Source organism: Ruditapes philippinarum, unplaced genomic scaffold, assembly GCF_026571515.1.
Source record: "Ruditapes philippinarum isolate M1 unplaced genomic scaffold, ASM2657151v2 ctg1640_1_1_1_1, whole genome shotgun sequence".
In the NCBI taxonomy this organism is placed as follows: domain Eukaryota; kingdom Metazoa; phylum Mollusca; class Bivalvia; order Venerida; family Veneridae; genus Ruditapes; species Ruditapes philippinarum.
The window spans coordinates 139,028-165,545 of NW_026866216.1; the positions used below are offsets into that span (position 1 = coordinate 139,028).

At 34.5% G+C, this 26,518-nt stretch overlaps 1 protein-coding gene across 1 annotated transcript in view; it reads right to left on the minus strand.

Annotated features, from left to right (window-relative positions):
• Window positions 1–26,518, minus strand: part of LOC132731753 (transient receptor potential cation channel subfamily M member 3-like) — a 99,180-nt gene that overhangs the window by 64,255 nt on the left and 8,407 nt on the right. The window contains exons 3-4 of the mRNA XM_060718003.1: window positions 10,801–10,963; window positions 9,543–9,759 (exon numbers count right to left, since the gene is read on the minus strand). Of these exons, the coding sequence (XP_060573986.1) occupies window positions 9,543–9,759; window positions 10,801–10,963 (380 nt within the window). The remainder of the gene's footprint in view (window positions 1–9,542; window positions 9,760–10,800; window positions 10,964–26,518) is intronic.

The window sequence follows — 26,518 nt, forward strand, 5'->3', positions numbered from 1 at the left end:
ATCAGGATATACCCATTCATAACATGATACAGGTAACAAAAGCTGACTATGAGAGTGAAGATCATCAAAGGGGAACAACTTTCACAGAAATGTAACTGAAACCAATAGGTACCTATAGGTGCATCCATCAGGAATTGGTTAAGGGGATGGAGAGGGTACAAAAGGTAATGCATGAAAAGATTGGGACTATAAAAGAAAGACAACCAGATCCCCTTAACAAAACTGGTAAGAAACAGAACAAAATGAGGGGGTGAAAGAATGGGGTGGTAGGAAAGCAATCAAAACTTAGAACTTATAACCACTTATTCAACCTTTCATTATTTGCAGATAATCGTTATCGTGCAAGCAATGATGATGACCAATGCCTACAAAAACACATTAGTACAGTCTGACCATACTCTCTACTGTTGGCCCCTCAATTTTACTATTCTGGCACTGAAATCACTTTAAATTATTACAGACACTTCCTTTTTTTAAAGCACAATAATTCTATAGCACAAACTCAGCATGTTAAGGATTGCATACAATATATATACGTATATATACGTACTTGATCTATAGCAGAACGAAAATTTCCAAAATATAATTCTAGTTTCGGGAATGTGTATATGATACAAAAGTTTGAATGATTTGAAACACTCTGGCTATTCCTTTTAAAAAGCTAATTTTAAGATTTCTTAAATTGATTGCATGATTATTTTCATTTTTAGCAAGTCTGTTTCGGAAAAAAAAGTTGAGCTACTGTGGGTATTTGTTGTTGTTGTGCAAAACTTTCATGTAGGCCAAATTTCAAACAATAGCATGAAAACTAGTATTTCAAAGTTCCCTGTCAATGTTTAAGGGTAACTTTCTTACATATCTGATCTACAAGGGATCACTGGTTATAATAGACCATAAATAGTGTCAGCCAACACTCAACTCACAAGAGCTGTCCAAGGAGTAGCATACTCAACACTTGATAGTATGATGAAAGCAGAAATCTTAATTGCCTTTATATTTTACAGGTAGACATATTTAACGTTAGAATGTAATATACTAGATGGTTTTTGAGAAAATTATGCATTATTCTGTTTATCTGTTATACAGAAATGCATTCCAATTTTTATAGTGTACAAGTATTCCACAAGGTTAACAAAAAGGTTAATCTGGGCAAATAAAGAAACATCTTAGTTAAAACGGAGCATAACTTTGCAAATTATATCTTTAGGATTATCTGCCCTTAAGATATTGCAGCAACGAGCAAATTAAGTGTAATGTGGATAGTTTTAATAGTCCTTGAGAAAATTGACCTTAACCTATTATATATTTAAAGTCACAGTGACCTTGACCTTTTGACCTTAAAATCAGTATGACAACTGGAACTCATCAAGGAGTATCCACGTTTGTTTCAATGTTATTAGCTATCTTAGTATTGAAGTAGATGGCCATCAACAAAAACCTAACCAAAAAGGTTTAAGCCGACACTGACCCAGACGTGTGGGTCGTGATAATACTTTAACTACTTTTCTTTGAAAAAGTGAAGCTAAAAATAGAAGATAAAACTGCATCGTTAAATGTAACCTTTCTATTTTGTCTTCACAATAGCAACTTTCCTGACCTGAACATAAAATGTTTACAACTATCTTACAGACAGTTTAGTGACATTGTCATATAAGTAATATAACTGTCCTGTATGTCACACAATTACTCAACCATTTTCTGCCAGCTTGCATTATTTCATTTAAGGCCAAACAAACTATTATATATGTTACAATATCAGGCTGTCCGATCCATGAAAATATTTCAATAAAAATAGTGATAGTGTACAAAATACTAATATAATAAAGAGTGTAAGAAATTCGGATTTGAATCCACTAGACTGGCCGGACTACCAGATTGGAATATTCACTAGCCCAAAAGACATTTCACTAGCACGATTCATTAGTTCAAAACAGTTGTTTATATTGCCTCTGAAAATACAGTAGCCTGGCCGGGCTTGTTACTAGCCTGAGGAGAAATTTAGTAGTCAAGGGATATCGGACTACTGCTGATTTCGAACACTGAATAAATCTGGTCAAGTGAACATGTAAAGAGGTCTGAGCTGGTCTAAGGCATTTAATTACAATCAAATTATTAAATATGCAAATAAAGCTCTTACTTTGCTAGTAAGAGAATAGAAAGTTGTAATAAGTGAAGTTTTATTTTCCAATTACCAAGCTCAATATCTTATCAAAACCAATCACCGGTTTTAGTGAAGTTTCTGAAAAAGCCATTTACTAAATAGCAAATAGTGTAGACAGATGGCGCCAATATGTCAGCTGATCTTGGCCTCGGGTCACAAGGGATGATTCTTTAGATGCTTAGTAAGGCTAAGGGTTAGAAAAAGAAACATGTGCCTTGATCAGGAATATAAGTCTTCATATACAAGCTGATTTTAGAAAACACATGCTGGCCAAAATCTAGGAGCAGAGATTTTCCAATCATGACCCACAATTCCTAACACACGATTCATTGGCCCTTAAAGTTGATCATAATTTCCACCATTTTGTTTTATGTAACCATATTATATTTCATTAATTGAACATAAATTTATAAATAATACGACCATGTATAGTGAAAAAGTAATGTATACACCAAGAAGAAAATAGCATCAGCCTTACGACATCTCTAATTAGAACCGCATGTCATAAAAGCTGTTATAAAAGGAATCATTACTAAAAAGATTCGCGGACAAGTTCATGACAGAGCACTGGGGCACTTAGTATGACTGCTTTACTTTTCTATTTTACACAAGCTTTGCTTTGTGACATAGGCTTAAATTAAGTCGTCTGCTAATTTATTATCATCCTCATTTTTTTGTTGTTGATTAGCATCATAAATCACGTACCCACACAGATAGAAACTGTGAAATGTGTCATTAAACGTCATAACAAAACAACACTTCATTATATCACTTTTATAAGGATCCAATTGATAATGTATAACCGTATATCAAATTAGGCTTTACTTTATACAAGGTAATTATTCTCTTATGTCTGCTAAAAATAAGTTAGCACCAAAGTAACTACAGCATTAAAGCAAAATACTGTTCTGTAACCTAGGAGATCCTGTATTTATACTCATGTACATCAAATTTTAGTTAGCTCGTAAACATCCTAAAATACAGACTGGTCTTAAAACAATAATTTCGTAAAATTAATGAAGATACTGCTGAATTATAATAAAACTGACTTGGTTGGATTCTATTTTTGGATATGTATCATTTGGATAGCATACAATTAGAGATGATTATGACATGTACAGGCCAGCTTGGACTCGAGTTGCTTTATATACTCGTAGTTCTGCTAGGTTCCACTTTAATTATAAATAATTTATTCTTGTTTTCCCTACAAGCAGTGTACAGAAACATTAAACATGAAATTTGGATTTCAAAAATTGACCATTGACATCTTGTGACATTTCTGCACTTCAGAACTGCCTCAATCATATTTCACATCAAAAACAAAACAGCAATCTATCAAAACTAAACATATAGAAACCCTATGGAATATCATACCAATCATTCAATTGTGTTTATTTCAATATCAAGGTTCATTCAATCAATCAATCAATCTTGAGGTGTATTGATTAACATCAAGTAACCATGTTTATAAAAAAAAGGTTTAAATGATATTGTATAAAGCATGCAATGTGATGAAAGCTGTATGAGATTGTGACAAAATTCATTTCATTTTACAATAAATCATTTGACTGCAGCGAATATTACAACTTGTCATGCAAGATTTCCTGTTTGTGGTTTTTGTCTTAACCAACAAGGTTATAAGGTAAAACCAAATGGTAATTCCCTTTGACAAAGCAAATAACAATGCATTATTTTAGGGACAAGTTGAAACAAGAACCGGTTGAACCGGGTGATGCTCCCCGAGAAGGTTCTGGACACAGGAAAGTATAAAAAAAATGAACAAAGGGCAAAAACTCCAAAATAAGGCAAAGCGGAGTTATGTTTTTTGCACTGCACTTCTATTCAATGAGATCTATCTATCTATAAAGTTTCCTGATGATATCAGAGTTATGTCCCGGGTAAAAGTCAAAGTGTAAAAATGAACAAAGGGCAATAACTCCAAAATTAGACCAGGCTTTGTTTAGGTTCTTTAAGCATTGCCGTTCTATCCAATTATATCTAGCTACCTACAAAGTTTCATGTTGATATCTCTAATAGTTTTAAAGTAATGTCCAGGACAAAAGTCAAAAAGTAAAAATAAACAAAGGGAAATTTCTTCAAAATAAGGCAAGGCAGAGTAATGATTCTTAAGCACTGCACTTCCACCCAATGAGACCTATCTATCTACAAAGTTTCATGCTGATATCTCTTATAATTTTAGAGTAATGTCCCAGACAAAGTTCAAAGTGTCAAAATGAACAAAGGGCAATAACTCCAAAAGTAGGCAAGACAGTGTTACAGTTCTTGTGCACTGCAAACTTACTCAATGAGATCTATCTACCAACAAAGTTTCATGTTGATATCTCTTATACTTTTAGAGTTATGTCCCGGACAAAGTTCAAAGTGTAAAATAAACAAAGGGGAATAATTCAAAAATTAGGCAAGGCAGAGTAACGGTTCTTGTGCACTGCACACCTACTCAATGAGATCTATCTAACTACAAAGTTTCATGTTGATACCTCTTATACTTTTAGAGTTATGTCCCGGACAAAGTTCAAAGTGTAAAATAAACAAAGGGGGATAATTCAAAAATTAGGCAAGGCAGAGTTACGGTTCTTTTGCACTGCACACCTACTCAATGAGATCTATCTATCTACAAAGTTTCATGTTGATACCTCTTATACTTTTAGAGTTTTGTCCCGGACAAATTTCAAATTGTAAATATAAACAAAGGGGGGTAATTCAAAAATTAGGCAAGGCAGAGTTACGATTCTTGTGCACTGCACACCTACTCAATGAGAATCTATCTACCTACAAAGTTTCCATGTTTGATACCTCTTATACTTTTAGAGTTATGTCCCGGACAAAGTTCAAAGTGTAAAATAAACAAAGGGGGATAATTCAAAAAATTAGGCAAGGCAGAGTTACGGTTCTTGTGCACTGCCACACTTACTCAATGAGATCTATCTACCTACAAGTTTCATGCTTTGATACCTCTTATACTTTAGAGTTATGTCCCGGACAAAGTTCAAAGTGTAAAATAAACAAAGGGGAATAATTCAAAAATTAGGCCAAGGCAGAGTTACGGTTCTTGTGCACTGCACACCTACTCAATGAGATCTATCTACCTACAAAGTTTTCAATGTTGATGCCTTTTTATACTTTTAGAGTTATGTCCCGGACAAAGTTCAAAAGTGTAAAATAAACAAAGGGGGATAATTCAAAAATTAGGCAAGGCAGAGTTACGGTTCTTGTGCACTGCACACCTACTCAATGAGATCTATCTACCTACAAAGTTTCATGTTGATACCTCTTGTTGTTTCAAAGTTATGTCCCGGACAAGAAAAGGGGACAGACGGACGGACGGAAAGACGGACGGACGGACAAGGCGGCGACTATATGCTCCCCCGAAATTTTTTCGGGGAGCATAAAAATCTACACATAATTATGTGTTGACCAAGACAATTTATCATCTTTCTATACTATATTTTTTTTTAAATTATATAAAATGTCATTTTTATTGTATACATTTAACGGTTAAAAGTGAATAACTAATTAAACAGAATAAAAATATCAATAAATCTTTCCTTCTGGATTCTTATATAAACTGAGCCTTTGCCCCTAGTATAGAGCCAGGCCAGCCTGCAAATCTGGACATAGGCTAAAGCAGCTTATATAAGTAATATAAAATACAAGACAAAACAAAAACATTACAAATTATTTCTTTAAATAAATGTTTAAAGTATACAGTCACAAAATAAACCACTTGTCTTAATATACATGGACAACTTTATTTTAAGTACAATAATTCAATAAATTTGAGCCGCGCCATGACAAAACCAACAAAATGGGTTTGCGACCAGCATGGATCCAGACCAGCCTGCGCATCCGCGCAGTCTGATCAGGATCCATGCTGTTCGCTATCAGTTTCTCTACTTGTTATAGTTGTAAGCGAACAGCATGGATCCTGATCAGACTGCGCGGATGCGCAGGCTGGTCTGGATCCATGCTGGTCGCAAACCCATTATATTGATTTTGTCATGACGCGGCTCAAATATTTTATTTACGCTTCCATCTCTTCTTCTTACTATAGATTATGGTGAGAAATCAATTCTAAGTGACTGAAAAAAATTTGAAAATGAATATAAATGAATTCCTATTTGTAGAATGCAATATATCACTTTATAACATTAGTTTCAGATGTGCACACAATGTGAGGTTATAGAGTATAAAGCTGTATCTGGAGAAATATATACCACTAAACATGTCAAAACTGTACCATCTTCTTATGGTTTAACTCAGCAGAGTTTTAAGAATAGTGCATCTAGTGCATTAACCCTTACAATTTTAAATATCTTCAATGAACTTCAATTGCCTATATTTCTATCTCAACAAGAATCATTTATCATTATTTAGGGGGAAATTTCAAAATATGTACTGAGCCTGTAGTTAACAGTGCAGACCATGAACAGATGACCAGCTTACCTTGGTCTGCACTGGTCACATAGATAGATTCAGTCGCTACCAAACAAACATACATATCACACAAAACAAGAGAGATAACTTGAAAATTTAACTGTAATGCTTTGATCAATTGATTACCAAAAGTGTATTTAATCTATTCTGTGTCATTTAAAACTTTGTTGTACAATGTCTTATCCTTACTTATTAAGAACTTCTTCCAATAGTCTTAAAGGTATTAATTTGTGAGTACAGGCTGATGGACAGTGTGTGATCAAAACAGATCACCTGAACATATTAAGGCAGTATCTGTGATCAAAATAGTTCATCTGAACATAAATAGTTCAAATGATCAGGTCACAACAGTATGTGATGAAAACATGTGATGAAAATAGCTCACCTGAACTTATTATGACAATATGTGATCAAAATAGCTTACCTGAACACATAATGACAGAATGTGATCAAAATAGTTCACCTGAACATGTTATGACAGAATGTGATCAAAATAGTTCACCTGAACTTATTATGACAATATGTGATCAAAATAGCTTACCTGAACACATAATGACAGAATGTGATCAAAATAGCTCACCTGAACATGTTATGACAGAATGTGATCAAAATAGTTCACCTGAACATGATATGACAGAATGTGATCAAAATAGCTCATGTGAACATGATATGACAGAATGTGATCAAAATAGTTCACCTGAACATTTTATGCTCTGCTAAGCTATAAAGTTAGGTTTTCATGGCTTTATGAAGGAGGAGAAAAAATAAACCATGTGTGCTTATAATTTCTTTACTGCAGCTTCCCAATTATATAAAATAAATAAATTCTATAAATATAACCATTATACATTGCATGTCCCAGGTCTGTAAAAAAATGACAAAATGCCTGACAACCAAAGGGAGCTAATAGAGATGAATATTTAAAGGGAGATAATTAATTGTACCTTGGACTGGTTGTAAGTCAGTATAACCAGAGTCATAAAAATTCTCATCAATCACTGTTAGCAGTCAAAAAAATAAGAACAATAAATTACAAAAATTGTCACTGTAAACCACAATTAGTTAATTTTTTAACATAATAATTATATTAATGTATAATGTACTTCTTTCACCCCAGATGTAAGACAGAAAACAAATACAACACAACAAATTCACACATAAAAAATCTTATAATTATCATTATAGTTTCCAGATCTACTCATTATATATGTTAGACCAAAAACATTAAAGGAAATATTGATTTTCCTCCTCCATGCCCCCCCCCCCCCCAAACTTTATACAAAATTACTTTTTTGATATAACCATTTTTCTTGTTTTAAGAATTCTATTTTTTTTAATTTGAAAGTTTAACAGCCTTTAAAGTTGTTAAGTAAGAGAGACAATAATTATGCAGGCTGGCCTGGACGTTTGTATAGTAACATATATCTGACCAGTTGTGACAAGAACTCCCCAGGTTACTGAACTACAGAACACAATACAAGCTGTATGGATTATTTCATAAATAAGCCATCCACCATTGTTAATATAGTTTGATTACCAATGTTTTACTGAGGAATCAAATACTGCGGTGGGCGTAGCAAATAGTTCAACATGTCAGACTAGTTATCTAAGTATTGGGTGGGTTCAAACCCCATCAGAGGCAAGCCATTACACTCATCACTTAGCACTGGTTGGTTCCAGGAACAGATTTGAGAGTTTGTAAACAAGCTTCTAGCTTCCAACACAATCAAACTACAAACTAAATACTGTACCATGTAAGTAATATAAACAGGTCTTTCATCAAACTATACAACAAATACATTATACAATAACTACTATTGATACATACAATTCATTTGGTTTGTTACAAAAAGTCAGACAGTGAGTTATTATTGAGTTATTTTTAGTGCGAGGTTAAACAATCAGTTGTTGTATTAATCTTAAACATGCTGAATTTATCCTGCTGTCCATTAATATCAAATATTTTAAGGTTTCAAGACAAAAAATACAAAAATTAAAGAACTTACAGTATGGTCAGATTTTTTTCAGAACTTGAGAAGACAATGATGACAATAAACATTTTTTGTTGCTGTTGTTCTTTATCATTATCAATTAAAAGGGACTCCACTGAGGTTTTTTTGACATGTCGGGATTGGAAATATTTCTTGTGGGATTTGTGTACCAGTTGATGTATGTATGAACCAATTATTTGAATGCATATTTTCAGACCATTTCCTGAGCATCCTGTTTTTCAAAAATAGTCCTTTTTATTTTGCAAAATCACCCAAAATGAAAATATGATTATAATTAGATTAAAATTACAAAATCTCGAATATTTCCACCATGCAAAATTACCCACTAATGAGATAATTATACACATGTTTATATAGAGGATATTTGTTTGTTTTGCATGTAAGATTGAAATATAATTTCACTGAGTGAACACCAGATGCAATATTTTCACGAGTGGCGTAGCCACAAGTGAAGATATAATAGCTGGTGTTCACGAATGAGATGTATTTCAATCTTATATGTAAAACAAATAAATTTTCTTTTTATTTCATGCTTTTTAAGTGATTTTTAGTTTACTGATTTTGCCACGTAACGTCGCGCATTCGCCTTTGTGACGTCATCACATCATGACGTCACATCATCAATTGTGAAATATAGTTCAGTTAAATTTCTCTAATTTTGTTACATTTTTAACATGATGTATGGTGACATCGACTTTCTTTTCCTAAAGAAGCAAAATTTACGTATGACGGCATTTATTTCTGCCTGTTATTCCATTTAGTTATGATTTTCTTTTCATCCGCATTCAGATAAAGTCCGGCTACAGTGAAAATTATATTTTATAAATTTCACTAGTGGTTTATCAGAATATAATCATCTGATGTATTACAATAAAACACTGGAAAGCATGAAATAAATCATGATAACACTATACCTGTATTTGTTCCACCAGTGACAATCCAAGCCCCTGTGGTTTTTGCTGCCTTTAAAAGCCCCTTCCTGAACACACGCTTCAGCTTTGGTTGTAGGTCAAAGTTCAAAATGCCACCATGTACTGTTATCAGCAACTTAGGCAGGTCTAAGCCCCAATGATTCTGTAACAACTGTAGGACCTGGTCTGCTTTTGAATCATAGCTACTGAGTCTGACATACTGGAAATGTAAAGATGAATGTCACATCCCTGTTTCTATATTTTAACCCTTAGTCTGCTGGCAACTACAAAATTTATTCTAACCATTCAAACAATGCCAAGTGATCATAGGCTGATCACTTCAATCTCTAGCAAGCTATGAAACAAATATATAATATGTAATTCTTAAAAAAGGCTTTATAATGTCGAGAAATCTACTAAAAATGACTCAATAATTACAGAGATAGTGTATATGCTATGTCTATAATAATTGTGACAGTTCCAGAAAGAAACTTTCAAATTGCTATTTCATTCCTGCAGTAAAATATGCCAATCATATAGCTAATCTCCATTTTTAGTAATAAAACATTGTTTTACAGCTTAATTATACGGATTTCTGTAGACTAAATATTTACATAAAAGGTGAGTAACATTATAGAAATCTATAAAATTTATTCTGAATGGGATGAGAATGAGAAGAAATTTTTAATCAGCTCTAAAATAGCTTATTTCCCCTGAGGTAGTGTTTTAAGAAACACTTGCACTCTAAAGGTGCTAGAAAAAAATTTTCAGCTGAAAAACCTTGTAGGTGACCTTCAATAAATCATTTCATTCACAAGCCAGTACCCTAGTATAATTACCAATCTTTCATAAGCAGGATTGCTTCCTCACATGAAAATATACAATGACCCTTTATATGCAGGATTTAAACTCAAAATGTTGCAGTCTTGATGTTTTAGTCATTGACCTTAGCCTCAGGTCCATGATAGTCTGCTAAATGAAGGTGAAAAAATAAATTTTGTTTGTTTGTTTCATTTTACGCCTTTTCCCAACAGTATTTCAGTCATATAGGAGGGTAGTTTCCTAATCATCGTTCCTTGAGAGTTACACCAGTACTAGACTACCTTCCTCAGCGCTAAATTACCAAAGCATCTCCCGGGGAGCGAACCAACGCCAGAGAGGTAACTGGATTAGAAGTCATCGACTCTAACCACTCGAACACAGAGGCGGGACCGAAAAAATAATTGAAAAACCACAACATGATATAACTTTCAATAGTCACCTGTGCTTTACTAGGATGGGGTGCACCTTGAAATTCTAGAACTCCATAAGCATCAGTGGGTTTGGCCTCTGTATGTCTGTAGGGATGCCACCTCTCCTCAAGTGGTACTCCAAGGGCCTGGGGTATATGTCCTTGCCAACTCTCTGGGCGCCCACAACAGCATCTATAAATGTTAAGAGATACATCTATACATAATACAGAATATAATTTTATACTTCAATTTTTCTGACAATCACATGCATTAATTTATCATCATAAAATTACTGTATTACTGATTTTGATTACTTTTAAATGTTGTATTCGAACACACTTGGCCATCCAACCTTAAAATGAGAATGTCACAATACTCATGATAAAAAGAAACAAATAAAGTTTCAATAACTCCTCCTAAAAACAAGAACTGTGTGTAAGACAGCAGGCTTGACTATTCTCAGTGGTTGACAGTTCCAAATGGGCATGTAAAAGGTAACTCAGAGTTATGGTACTTGCAACAAGTGTGTTAAGTTTCTACTCATTCCCTACTGTAGTTTTTGAGATACTAACTTGCAAGCAAAAACTTTACCAAAGTGTGATAGTGATGCCAACAACAATTTAAAGCTCTCCCTTTCTTCAAATAATTGAGAAACTAATGAAGAAAACATCTGACCTGTACCATATTAAAGTCTTAACGTCCCTCATTTACAACAGAGGCAAAAACACAACATCATGACAATATGCAAATATGATTTGATCTGAGACTATTGTTTTTTACATTTACAAACAAACAAACAAACAACAATTTAAGACCAGTTCTAGGAAATCCTTGATTTGAAAACTTTTTTCACCAATTGTTTTGTAACTTACTTTATACAATAAAGAATGAGCTTAAAACCGATGTAATTAGCAAAAATGACATTAATTTTAATTAAGAAAACATTGTATAAATCTTCTCTTCATACAGATAGTGACAGTAAAGTCAGCTTACATTGTAACAGGTTATAACAAAACTGATGAGACCACATGGTTTAAAATGTTGAGACAAATGAAATATGTTCCTACTCAATGAGTGAAATTAGCCACAACAAGTGTTGACCATGCCTGAATATGTCTAACTTATATAGCTAATACAATACTGAAGTGGTGCTGGAATTTCTCTTAGACAACTGACAGTTTTCAGTGTTTGCACTTCTTGGTTATCATGACAAATACAGTTCCTAGAAATAAGTTGTTCAGATAAAAAACAAGAGCTGTCCGTAAGACAGCGCGCTCGACTTTTTTAGTGCTTGCCTATAATACAAAACATTGACAGTTAAGGGCCATAATTCAAATAAAATCTTTGACAGAATTACCTTCTCCTGGACATGTTTGGGAATCATGATTGTAAACAAGTATTCCAACTTTCAAATTAATATCTCAAACAGTTCAGTCAAAAAGTGGACTGGTACTAAAAACTTAACCAAGATTCTAAGTCGATAAAAGGCCTTAATTTTTAAAACAAATCCTTGACAGAGTTACCTTCTCTTGCGTACAGATGGGGGTAATGATGTGAAATAGCATTAAAAGTTTCAAAGCAATATCTCAAAGGGTTAAGGCAATAAGTGGATTTTTACCCCATATTCAATGTATTTTCTAAGTCAAAAAGGGGCATAATTCTGTCAAAAAACCTTGACAGAGTTATGTCCTCTTGTCTGTTGATGAAAGGTCGTGATGGTAAACAAGTATGGTCAGTTTCAAAGCAATACCTCCAATGGTTTTGAAATAAAGTGAGGTGGTACAAAAAACTTAACCAAGCTCAATACACTTTCTAAGTAAAAAAAGGGCCATAATTCTGTCAAAAACCTTGACAGAGTTATGTGACTCTTGTCTGTAGATGGAGGTTATGATGGTGAACAAGTATGGTAAGTTTCAAAGCCATACTTGTAATACTTCTGAAATAAAGTGGGGTGGTACGAAAAACTTAACCAAGATGTGACGCCAACGCTAACGCCGACGCCGGGGCGAGTAGGATAGCTCCCCTTTTCATAGAAAAGTCGAGCTAAAAAATAGAAAGAAAACTGTCTTCAACTTTTCAGACAAAAAAATCAAGATTGCATAGAAGCTTAACAAAGCGTCTGCTGTTTCCTTGGTCTCTGGATCGTCAAAATGCTTTGATAAGATGATTTCACAAATCATGTTATGTCAGAATATTCAAAAGAATCAAATTTGTATACTTTCATAAAGTAGATTTGGTATGATAATAAACTAGACAGAGAAGTATAGCAAAGACAGAATTCTGTATATATACTTATCAACATACATTTCTCATCTGTTTTTTTTAAGATCTTATCATACAATCATAATATGCTTTTTTTTCTAAAAAGAACAACAAAATACACTTGCCAAATTTATATTTATACTCATGAATATGTTCATGAAAATTAATATAATTTGTCAATAATAAAATAAACTGTCAGTAACTGTGAATAAATAATTGAAACAATGGTAATATTTGTCTCTTAAAATGTCTGTAATGAATGAGCTTAGAACATTAATGTTCTGCACAGAATATCTGAGACAGATCTACACTTTAAGCCATACATTAAACAGGAAATTGTCACCATCAACATTTCTGAGGTTCTTGGTAAAAGTAATTCAAATCAAACTGGCAGAAAAAAAAACAACTAAAATTTAATATAAAATTTTCAAACAGTTTATCCCAAGTAGAAGAATTGCATGGTTTCTTACCAAAAATTAGAACAAATGGTGATTTTTTTAGCAACACTTCAAAGAGGTTGTATCAGCCTATTAAGCCTCCTCATTAGAGACTTAATGAATTTGTTAACGTTTTACTTCTAGGGCATCATGTACTGGTTACGTTCAAGGTTCTCCAACAATAAACTCCCACGACATGAGGCAAACGCAGCAAAATTTGACAGTTTTAAAAAAAGACTTATAAAGAAGATGCTACAAATGTAGGTTGGGGACTTAAGCAAAACCTAGCTTGTTCTTACAAGCAGCTCGCTCATTGAAATCATTGCACAAATCATTTGTTTCCCTTCATCATACCTTTAACAAGCTAAGTTTCTATTTTAAGATTCACTGCCACATTTATTCTTTTCTCGTCAAAGAAGCTTAGAAAAAATCAAATGATCAAAATTATATTCAAGCTTAATGACAACATTTTTGTTCCAGTTTACTTTATATAAATAACAGACAAAATAATTTTAAAATCACATTAATGTAAGAAATAATGTGACCCTACTATAGACCTTGTATGTCCCAATTTCTGGATATAATTTAATACTTATCAGACCCATATAAGGACTATTTGTTGTAAGTCAAATCCATACATAAAATCTCTTGCTGCCTATACCAAATAAAATTCTATTCAATTAAATTACACCCACCAAAACACTGATCTATTCCCCCTCTTACAAGACCCAAAAAATGACAGAGATTAAGGTTTTGGAAAAAATTTAAAAGGAAAATTTTAAGATAAAAGGGAGTTAGCAAATTTTTTGTGAAAAAGGAAATTCAATTCAGAAAATGGTTTAAAACTGGAAATTGGGAAAAAACCACAACAGTAAACATTATTTACAAAGAAACAGGAATAAATTTTGGAATATTCCCCGGAATGGGAAACCTATAGGAATTTAAATTTTTTTCCCGGGGATGGCAACAATTTTTTATTACTGAAAAAACTCTTACTTGCCCTTTTAAAATTTATTTTTCTTTTTAACATTTTGTTTCTTTTAGTTTTGTCAAATGAATAGATGAAAACATTCACAACATGAGCTCACAAGTCGGATCAAAATATCATTTGTTATAGATCAATATATACCACTAATGTTTTTGCTTTATGGCAATGTACATATACCATTTGCTCAATGTTAATATTCTGCTCTAGGTCAATATAACTCTCAAAGTTAATTTATATACCATTTGCTCTAGGTCAATAGACAGTTGCTCTCGGTCAAAAGACAGTTGCTCTCGGTCGATAAACCACTCAAGGTCAATCAATATACCATCATTCTGCTCTAGGTCAATATACCACTCTAGGTAAATAAATATACCACCTGCTCTAGGCCAATAAATCAGTTGCTTTAGGTCATTATACAACCTGCTCTAGGCCAATAAATCAGTTGTTTTAAGTCATTATACAACCTGCACTAGGCCAATGAATCAGTTGCTTTAGGTCATTATACAACCTGCTCTAGGCCAATAAATCAGTTGCTTTAGGTCATTATACCACCTGCTCTAGGCCAATAAATCAGTTGCTTTAGATCATAAGACAACCTGCTCTAGGCCAATAAATCAGTTGCTTTAAGTCATTATTCCACCTGCTCTAGTCCAATAAATCAGTTGCTTTAAGTCATTATACAACCTGCTCTAGGCCAATAAATCAGTTGTTTTAGGTCATAAGACAACCTGCTCTAGGCCAATAAATCAGTTGCTTTAAGTCATTATACAACCTGCTCTTGGCCAATAAATCAGTTGTTTTAGGTCATTACACAACCTGTTCTAAGCCAATAAATCAGTTGCTTTAGGTCATTATACAACCTGCTCAAGGCCAATAAATCAGTTGCTTTAAGTCATTATACCACCTGCTCTAGGCCAATAAATCAGTTCTTTTAAGTCATTATACAACCTGCACTAGGCCAATGAATCAGTTGCTTTAGGTCATTATACAACCTGCTCTAGGCCAATAAATCAGTTGCTTTAGGTCATTAAACCACCTGCTCTAGGCCAATAAATCAGTTGTTTTAGGTCATAAGACAACCTGCTCTAGGCCAATAAATCAGTTGTTTTAGGTCATAAGACAACCTGCTCTAGGCCAATAAATCAGTTGCTTTAAGTCATTATACAACCTGCTCTTGGCCAATAAATCAGTTGTTTTAGGTCATTATACAACCTGCTCTAGGCCAATAAATCAGTTGCTTTAAGTCATTATACCACCTGCTCTAGGCCAATAAATCAGTTGCTTTAAGTCATTATACAACCTGCTCTTTGCAAATAAATCAGTTGCTTTAGGTCATTATACAACCTGCTCTAGGCCAATAAATCAGTTGCTTTAAGTCATTATACCACATGCTCTAGGCAAATAAATCAGTTGCTTTAAGTCATTATACAACCTGCTCTAGGCCAATAAATCAGTTGCTTTAGGTCATTATACAACCTGCTCTAGGCCAATAAATCAGTTGCTTTAGGTCATTATACAACCTGCTCTAGGCCAATAAATCAGTTGCTTTGGGTCATTATACCACCTGCTCTATGCCAATAAATCAGTTGCTTTAGGTCATTATACAACCTGCTCAAGGCAAATAAATCAGTTGCTTTAAGTCATTATACAACCTGCTCAAGGCCAACAAATCAGTTGCTTTAGGTCATTATACAACCTGCTCAAGTCCAATAAATCAGTTGCTTAATGTCATTATACAACCTGCTCTAGGCTAATAAATCAGTTGCTTTGGGTCATTATACCACCTGCTCTATGCCAATAAATCAGTTGCTTTAGGTCATTATACAACCTGCTCAAGGCCAATAAATCAGTTGCTTAAGGTCATTATACAACCTGCTCTAGGTCAATAAATCAGTTGCTTAAGGTCATTATACAACCTGCTCTAGGCTAATAAATCAGTTGCTTTGGGTCATTATACCACCTGCTCTATGCCAATAAATCAATTGCTTTAGGTCATTAAATAACCTGCTCTAGGTCAATAAATCAGTCACCCTAGTTTAATATACCACCTGTCCTATGTCAATACATCAGTTGCTTAAGGTCATTATACCACCTGTTTTAGGTCAATAAATCAGTTGCTTTAAGTCATTATACCACATGCTCTAGGCCAATAAATCAGTTGCTTAAGGTCATTATACAACCTGCTCTAGGTCAATAAATCAGTCACCCTAGGTTAATATACCACCTGTTCTATGTCAATACATCAGTTGCTTAAGGCCATTATACAACCTGCTCTAGGCCAATAAATCAGTTGCTTTAAGTCATTATACAACCTGCTCTAGGCCAATAAATCAGTTGCTTTAGGTCATTATACAACCTGCTCTAGGCCAATAAATCAGTTGCTTAAGGTCATTATACAACCTGCTCTAGGCTAATAAATCAGTTGCTTTGGGTCATTATACCACCTGCTCTATGCCAATAAATCAATTGCTTTAGGTCATTAAATAACCAGCTCTAGGTCAATATATCAGTCACCCTAGGTTAATATACCACCTGTCCTATGTCAATACATCAGTTGCTTAAGGTCATTATACCACCTGTTTTAGGTCAATAAATCAGTTGCTTTAAGTCATTATACCACATGCTCTAGGCCAATAAATCAGTTGCTTTAGGTCATTATACAACCTGCTCTTGGCAAATAAATCAGTTGCTTTAGGTCATTATACAACTTGCTCTAGGCCAATAAATCAGTTGCTTTAGGTCATTATACAAAATAAATCAGTTGCTTTATATCATTATACAACCTGCTCTAGGCCAATAAATCAGTTGCTTTAGGTCATTATACAAAATAAATCATGCTTTAAGTCATTATACAAAATAAATCAGTTGCTTAAGGTCATTATACAACCTGCTCTAGGCCAATAAATCAGTTGCTTTAGGTCATTATACAAAATAAATCAGTTGCTTTAATTGCTTTAGGTCATTTAACAACCTGCTCTAGGCCAATAAATCAGTTGCTTTAGGTCATTATACAAAATAAATCAGTTGCTTTAATTGCTTTAGGTCATTAAACAACCTGCTCTAGGTCAATAAATCAGTCACCCTAGGTTAATATACCACCTGTTCTATGTCAATACATCAGTTGCTTAAGGTCATTATACCACCTGCTCTATGCCAATAAATCAATTGCTTTAGGTCATTAAATAACCAGCTCTAGGTCAATAAATCAGTCAACCTAGGTTAATATACCACCTGTTCTATGTCAATACATCAGTAGCTTAAAGTCAATATACCTCCTGTTTTAGGTCAATATACCACTCTAGGTAAATGAATATACCATCTGTTCTAGGTAAATATATCAGTTGCCAAAGGTCAATATGCCACATGTCCAAGATCAATATATCTCAGTTGCCCAAGGTCAATATACCATCTGCTGTATGTCAATATGTCAGTTGCTCTAGCTCAATATACCATCCCGCCCCTCAGTTGCTCATGTCAATATACCACTCTCAGTCAATGAATATACCATATGCTCTAGGTCAATTTATCATTTGTTCTATATGTCAATATACCATTCACTGTTGGTCAGTATACTGCTCTGGGTTTCCTTTTGGTCAACATACCAGTTGCTTTAGGTCTCAATGCAAGTCAGGATGCCAGGATGGTCTAGGTAATATTTTCTGATCTGTAGTCAGATTTTGTTATAATACAACCATGAAAATTTTATAGTGTCTAACATAATGCATTGTAATTTCTGACTCTCAGAACTGTATCAATCAATACATGGCTGTCTGATATGAAAAAAAATTGTATTTCAATCAAATTAGTTGAAGAAATAATATTTGCCTTTACAACCAAGCTATATAAATTATTTATATCTTTATGCTTTAATACCAAAAAAATTGTTTTATGATATTAAAAACTAAGATTTAGCAGCCAACAGTATAAAGTTAGACTGTGCAAAAGCGCAGACAAGCCTCACTTTATGGTGCTGGTAAAGGCAATAGAAAAACTTCATTGTCTATTCTACTGTTAGAATTCAGAGAGATAAAATTGATTGTTAAAGTAACTTCAAGATTCTCATCGATATTGTTAAGTTAATTATACAGTAAACAGTATTACAAAGTAGCTTTACCATATAATTAAGCATTATATATGTATGATGCAGGTGCCACTGTAAATTTGGAAATACATAAATACAAACTGCCAATACAATTAGAAACTTGGCTTTTCTCGTAAAAACAAAACCTTTCTCAGTGGCACAGTTGAGAAGAGATTCATATAACACAAATTAAATTTAACAGAGAGACTGTCAGCACCCTATATGTAAGAACATTCAAACTAGCAAAGAAGACAAATAATTAAATCTGATTATTTTCAGCATAGCTAATATGATCAATTTGTTTTATTTTTGCTCCCATTTATACAAATCAGATTAAAGAAGCAGAATACATAAACATAAAGGAATCCTTCAATTCAGCTAATTTTGTTTGTTTCTTTAGCAAAATGTTAAATCATCACAACTCCAGATTTTTATTTACTTTTGTTTTCTTTTATAAGGAAAAACTAACCAAAAGTTCTTACAAGAAAGAAAATGTTGTAAAGTGTATTATTTAAGCGATGAAACCTTATCTTAAAAGCATTTACTATCAACTTCTAACTTATCAAAACCTGTAACTTGTTAAAATCTGCAGAAATCAGCAAATGATATTTGTATTTAGCTTTTATTTTTACTATTACCCATTTTCAAGTGAAGTGTCTCCAAAGATTCTCATTTAATTTAAACACCTTTTAAATGTATCACAATGCACATTATGTTCAACTTTGTTTTATTTTGCAGTATTTTGTTCAACAATTCCTTGAAACAATTACCACAGCCATCTAAACAGGATTTCAATTTTTATATTGTGTTTGTTTCCTTCAACCTTATGAACCTAGAACTATTTTTATGTGTTGTTTAAGAAACAGAATAACCAGAAAGCCGGGCAGACTGCTAACCTATCTAACACTGTGGCAATAAATTATCTTACAACAAGATTTTGTGATATACAGTAGATGTTACTGGTCAGAAGTTATGACAGATTCTGTGTTATATCAGTAAAACTTGATCAATGTTTTTATGGGATGTAATTTTCAGCTGTCAATCTAGTGAATGCTTACTGAACATCACTCTCATCTGCATAATGTCAGGACAGGGAAATCTTCAGACATATAAACTATTTCTAACAACAATAAATCTTTATTGAACGAACAAGTTAGGGAAATGACTGCTTAAATAAAGAAGTACTTTGCAAAGTGACAAAAGCTGTATCTCAGTAAACAATATAATTATAATGTCATACTCTGAATTTTGTGGAAAAAAGTCATCAAATAGCAAAGTGCACTTGAATGCTATCTCTTAATTTTTAATTGATTATTGTTATTAAATTATTATCAACAAGATATGTTTGTAAAACATGTATGCCTCCTATCAGCAGCCAATTAGTCATGTGATAAGGTTATTATGCATGACGTCTGACCCAGTGATCAAACAATTAATAAGGGTTATAAAGTATCTACTGGTCATGACCTTGACCTTTGACCCCTTGACCCAAAACTCAATAGGGGTCATCTGCTGGTCATGACCAATCATCATACAAAGTTTGAAGTTCCTAGGCCTAGGCGTTTTTAGTAAATTGATCAGAAACCGTTTTTACCTACAAGAATGTGACCTTGACCTTTGACCCCTTGACCCCAAAATCAATAGGGGTCATCTGCTGGTCATGACCAATCACCATGCCAAGTTTGAAGTTCTTAGGCCTAAGGGTTCTCTTATTATTGATCGGAAACCGTTTTAACATACAAGGTCAATGTGACCTTGACCTTTGTCCCCAAAATCAATAGGGGTCATCTGCTGGTCATGACCAATCACCATGCCAAGTTTGAAGTTTCTAGGCCGAAGCGTTCTTTAGTTATTGATCAGAAACCGTTTTTACTTACAAGGTCATTGTGACCTTGACCTTTGACCCCTTGATCCCAAAATCAATAGAGTAATCTGCTGGTCATGACAAATCACCATACCAAGTTTGAAGTTCCTAGGCCTAAGCGTTCTTGAGTTATTGATCAGAAACCGTTTTTAATTAAAAGGTCAATGTGACCTTGACCTTTGACCCCAAAATCAATAGGGGTCATCTGCTGGTTGTGACCAATCACCATGCCAAGTTTGAAGTTTCTAGGCCGAAGCGTTCTTTAGTTATTGATCAGAAACCGTTTTTACTTACAAGGTCATTGTGACCTTGACCTTTGACCCCTTGATCCCAAAATCAATAGGAGTAATCTGCTGGTCATGACAAATCACCATACCAAGTTTGAAGTTCCTAGGCCTAAGCGTTCTTGAGTTATTGATCAGAAACCGTTTTTACTTAAAAGGTCAATGTGACCTTGACCTTTGACCCCTTCACCTAAAACTCAATAGGGGTCATCTGCTGGTCATGACCAATCATCACACAAAGTTTGAAGTTCCTAGGCCTAAGCGTTTTTAGTTAATTGATCGGAAACCGTTTTTACCTACAAGGTCAATGTGACCTTGACCTTTGACCCCTTGACCCCAAAATCAATAGGCCATCTGCTGGTCATGACCAATCACCATACCAAGTTTGAAGTTCCTAGGCATAAGGGTTCTTAAGTTATTGATCCGAAAGCATTTTTACCTACAAGGTCAATGTGACCTTGACCTTTGACCCCTAGACCCCAAAATCAATAGGGGTCATCTACTGATCATGACCAATCCTGGGGCCTCCGTGGCCGAGTGGTTAAGGTCGCTGACTTGTGATCACAGGTCCCTCACCGCTGTAGGTTCGATCCTCACTCGGGTCGAAATCTTTCATGTGAGGAAGCCATCCAGCTGGCTTACGGAAGGTCGGTGGTTCTACCCAGGTGCCCGCTCGTGCCTGAAATAATGCCCGGAGGGGCACCTGGGGTCTTCCTCCACCAATAAAGTTGGAAAAAAATCGACGAAAAAATCTCGGCGGGACGCTCTAGGATGGCCCGACTTGAGTGTACGGTCGCCCATATGGGCTTTCCGGCGGCGACCTTAAATAAACGCAATTAAAAAAAAAAAAAAAAAAAATCATGACCAAATCACCATACCAAGTTTGAAGTCCCTAGGCCTAAGGGTTCTTTCATTATTGATCGGAAACCGTTTTTACCTACAAGGTCAATGTGACCTTGACCTTTGACCCCTTAACGCCAAAATCAATAGGGGTCATCTGATTGGTCATAACCAATCACCATACCAAGTTTGAAGTTCCTAGGCCTAAGGGTTCTTTTGTTATTGATCAGAAACTTGTTTATAATTAAAAGGTCAATGTGACCTTGACCTTTCACCCCTTGACCCCAAAATCTATACGGGTCATCTACTGATCATGACCAATCACCATACCAAGTTTGAAGTTCCTAGGCCTTAAGGTTCTTTAGTTATTGATCGGAAACCGTTTTTACCTACAAGGTCAATGTGACCTTGACCTTTGACCCCTTGACCCCAAAATCAATAGGGGTCATCTACTGATCATGACCAATCACCATACCAAGTTTAATGTTCCTAAGCCTTAAGGTTCTTTAGGTATTGATCGGAAACCTTTTTTACCTACAAGGTCAATGTGACCTTGACCTTTGACCCCTTGACCCCAAAATCAATAGGGCTCATCTACTGATCATGACCAATCACCATACCAAGTTTGAAGTTCCTAGGCCTTAAGGTTCTTTAGTTATTGATCGGAAACCGTTTTTGCTTTTAAGGTCAATGTGACCTTGACCTTTGACCCCTTGACCCCAAAATCAATAGGGGTCATCTACTGGTCATGACCAATCACCATACCAAGTTTGAAGTTCCTAGGCCTTAAGGTTCTTTAGTTATTGATCGGAAACCGTTTTTGCTTTCAAGGTCAATGTGACCTTGACCTTTGACCCCTTGACCCCAAAATCAATAGGGGTCATCTACTGGTCATGACCAATCACCATACCAAGTTTGAAGTTCCTAGGCCTAAGGGTTCTTTAGTTATCACTCGGAAACCATTTGGTCTACGGACCGACGGACCGATGGACCGACGGACCCACAAGTGCAAAGCAATATACCCCCTTTTTTTCAAAATGGGGGCATAATAAACAAGAGGGCCATGATGGCCCTAGATCGCTCACCTGAATTATCAAACTCATCCAAACAATTACCTAGACAAGCATTCTGACCAAGTCTCATGACAGGTGAGTCAAAAATGTGACCACTACAGTGTTAACAAGGATTATCCATATTTGAGCAGTGCGACCTAGTTTTTTACCCAGGTGATACATATTCAAACTTGACCTAGAAATCATCAAAACAAACTTTCAGACCAATTTCCAGGATACTTGGATCAAAACAGTAGCAACTAGAGTGTTAACAAGATTTTTCTATTTTTAGCTTCGGTGACCTAGTTTCACATGTGATTTCGAACTCATCCAAGCAATTACCTAGACAAGCATCCTGACCAAGTTTGATGATAATTGAGTCGAAAATGTGACCACTAGAATGTGAACAAGGTTTTTCCATATTTGGGCGGTGTGACCTAGTTTTTCATCCAAGATGACCCATGTTCGATCTTGACTTAGAAATCATCAAAACAAACTTTCAGACCAATTAACAGAATATTTGGATCACAACAGTAGCCACTAGAGTGTTAACAAGATTTTTCTATTTTTAGCTCCTGTGACCTAGTTTTTCATCCGAGATGTCCCATTGTTCGATTTATTCCAGCAATGACCTAGACAAGTTTCCTGACCAAGTTTGATGACAATTGAGTCAAAATTGTGACCACTAGAGTGTTAACAATGTTTTTCTATTTTTAGCTCCTGTGACCTAGTTTTTCATCCGAGATGACCCATGTTCGAACTCATCCGAGCTATCACCTAGACAAGCATCTTGATCAAGTTTGATGATGATTGATGCAAAAATGTGACCGCTAAAGTGTTAACAAGGTTTTTTCTATTTTTAGCTCTGGTGACCTTACTTTTTCATCCGAGATGACCCATGTTCGAACTCATCCAAGCTATCAACTAGATAAGCATCCTGACCAAGTTTGATGATGATTGATGCAAAAATGTGACCACTAGAGTGTTCACAAGGTTTTTCTATTTATAGCTCCGGTGACCTAGTTTTTTCATCCGAGATGACCCATAATTGAACTCATCCGAGCTATTATCTAAACAAGCATCCTGACAAAGTTTGATGATGATTGGGTCAAAAATGTGACCACTAGAGTGTTCACAAGGTTTTTCTATTTTTAGCTCCTGTGACCTAGTTTTTCATCAGAGATGACCCATGTTCGAACTCATCCAAGCAATTGACTAGACAAGCATTCTGACCAAGTTTGATGATGATTGGTTCAAAAATGTGACCACTAGAGTGTTCACAAGGTTTTTCTATTTATAGCTCCTGTGACCTACTTTTTCATCCGAGATGACCCATGTTCGAACTCATCCAAGCTATCACCTAGACAAACATCCTGACCAAGTTTGATGATGATTGGGTCAAAAAATGTGACCTCTAGAGTGTTCACAAGGTTTTTCTATTTTTAGCTCTTGTGACCTAGTTTTTTCATCCGAGATGACCCATGTTCGAACTCATCCGAGCTTTCAACTAGATAAGCATCCTGACCAAGTTTGATAATGATTGAGGCAAAAATGCGACCGCTAGAGTGTTCACAAGCAATTGTGGACGGCCGGACGGACGACGGACGACGGACATTCACCGATCCTAAAAGCTCACCCTGAGCAAGCTCAGGTGAGCTAAAAATGCAAAATTAATATATCTATTAATATGTAAAATGTCCTGTATAAATCACATTGAATTGATTTAAATTACATGCTGATGACATTATGCTGGCAGCACATGTCTGTAATTAGTTCAGAGATATCATGCCCATTATATGCCTTAGAAATGCTTTTATTTCTAAAAAAAAAATTTGGGGGGGAGTGTCTTGTTATAGTTTCTGAAAAGTTACTGATTGCCCAGTCATCTGAACCATCTTTTGCCTATGTACCTTTGTCATTCAGTAGTTATAGTGATTTAGTATTTTGTATGGAAGTCAAAATACAACGTTATTTACATTTTGCTCCGTTTATTTTCTGCACTTATTTGCTCAAGTGATAAACATTTCACATTCTCTAAACCCATTTTTTGAATGTCATAGAAGTCATTTTTGCCCTTTCTAAAGAAGGAAAAAATTATTTTTCTGAGGCATAATGTTTAACCTTCTTAATTTTCAAAATGAACTTCTCCAACTTCCATTTGAAACAGTCCATTTACAGTCTAAGGAGCATTAAAATTTAACTCTCTTACTGCATACATATTCAGAGTTGTCATTAAATGGCCGTTGAATGCCACAACAACTGGACTGTCTTAAATGCATTTTTGGGCTGCCTAAAAACATAGCAAACACTCCTTGTAGTATTGTGATCTGATAAAACTTTAAACTGACTACAGCAAGCTGACATGGCTTTATAATTGGGTGGCAATTGTTTAAGTACAAGAGTTGCATACACTTCCATATATGGAGAAGAAAAAATCCTATCAAAAATTATTTTTAGTCAATGGCTTTTTACTGGCAAAACACTTGATTCAAATATATTTCAACAACAGAAAAACAGGTGGTTAAACAATATTTTAAAAACATGAACTGCTATTATTAATACAATCCATGAGAAGTCTAATTTCACATAAACTACCAAAGATAGTATAACATCTTAATGTCATAATATTCCATACAAACAAAACATCTGCAGGAATACAATCTATATCGTTTCATTAAACAAACATTTTAGTTATGCCAATCACAGATGGGGGACAGAGATATCAAAGTCTCTGTATATTGTTCACATTTAAGTCTGTGATAGAACATCAAAAACATCATGTTTCTTCATATGACACCAGTACTGGTTGGTTCCAGGAAGTGGACTCGAAAGTGATTAATATAAGTTGCAAGAACTTGTTTCGCAATCGAGCTAAAATAAATATGTTTAAACCAAAGACAGAAATTACATCATCTGTATGCAATAACAACTCCTTGTCATGCAATGTAACATAGACTGCACAGTCATTGTCGGAACTTTAAGTACATTTAACAGTTCCCTCCTGCAATTGTCTCTTGTAACATATCTTGAATGTGTTCACAAGTAAATGGCAATGTTTGCATTTCTATATTTCTGACAATAAAGATCAATGTCTATGCATCATTTAAATATATTTCTGGTCCTTCATGGGCACGGATTCCAGCACTATTAAAGAGACACAGGCAAAATTTTCATTTCTTCGTTTTGATTGTTTAATTCATTATTCTGTAAATGTCCTCAAAATGAAAACACTAGGCAGTCACAGGAACAAAACTTTTCTCCTTATTAAGAATAAAATTGAGGTTTCCTAACTTGACCCACGTGGGTCAGGTTAGAGAGTTAAGATTTCACAATAGTTGTCACAGTGAACTCTTGAAACGTTAAAGAACATGTCAAATGAATGACTTAGGCTTGTTTCAATCATACAATGTACACAACATCAGTTATTGTAAGTTTCAGAGTTTGTTCAAGCCACACAACTTCTTTTTAAACTACTCAGTGATTTATTTGGCGCCTAAATTTCGATCAACATATATATAGATATATTTACCATTCAAACCCAAAATATATGAGAGATGATGCACTTTCAATCAGTCAGCAATTTTTATTTATTTCTATTCTAAAAGGACCATCATTTTCTATAATTTTACATTTTAGCTTGATTGTTACATGTATTTTTTTTTTGTTATCATGGTCACATTTTCTTCTGTTTACATTATATTTCTTGTCAAAGTTGTGAAGTTGTGGACAACATAATATTATTTCTGTGAAGGTATACTTGTATACTAGATGCTTAAACTACATTGCTCAAAGTTGTAATGTGTGCACGGTGACAAGATGTATTTTCTCAAAAGCAATTGCAACCTTTGTAATAGTTTCAAGAAATATTTTGCGAATATCTAACTAATAGTGTCATCTTATAATCATATGACAGCTAAACCTTCAATAAATCATTTGTAT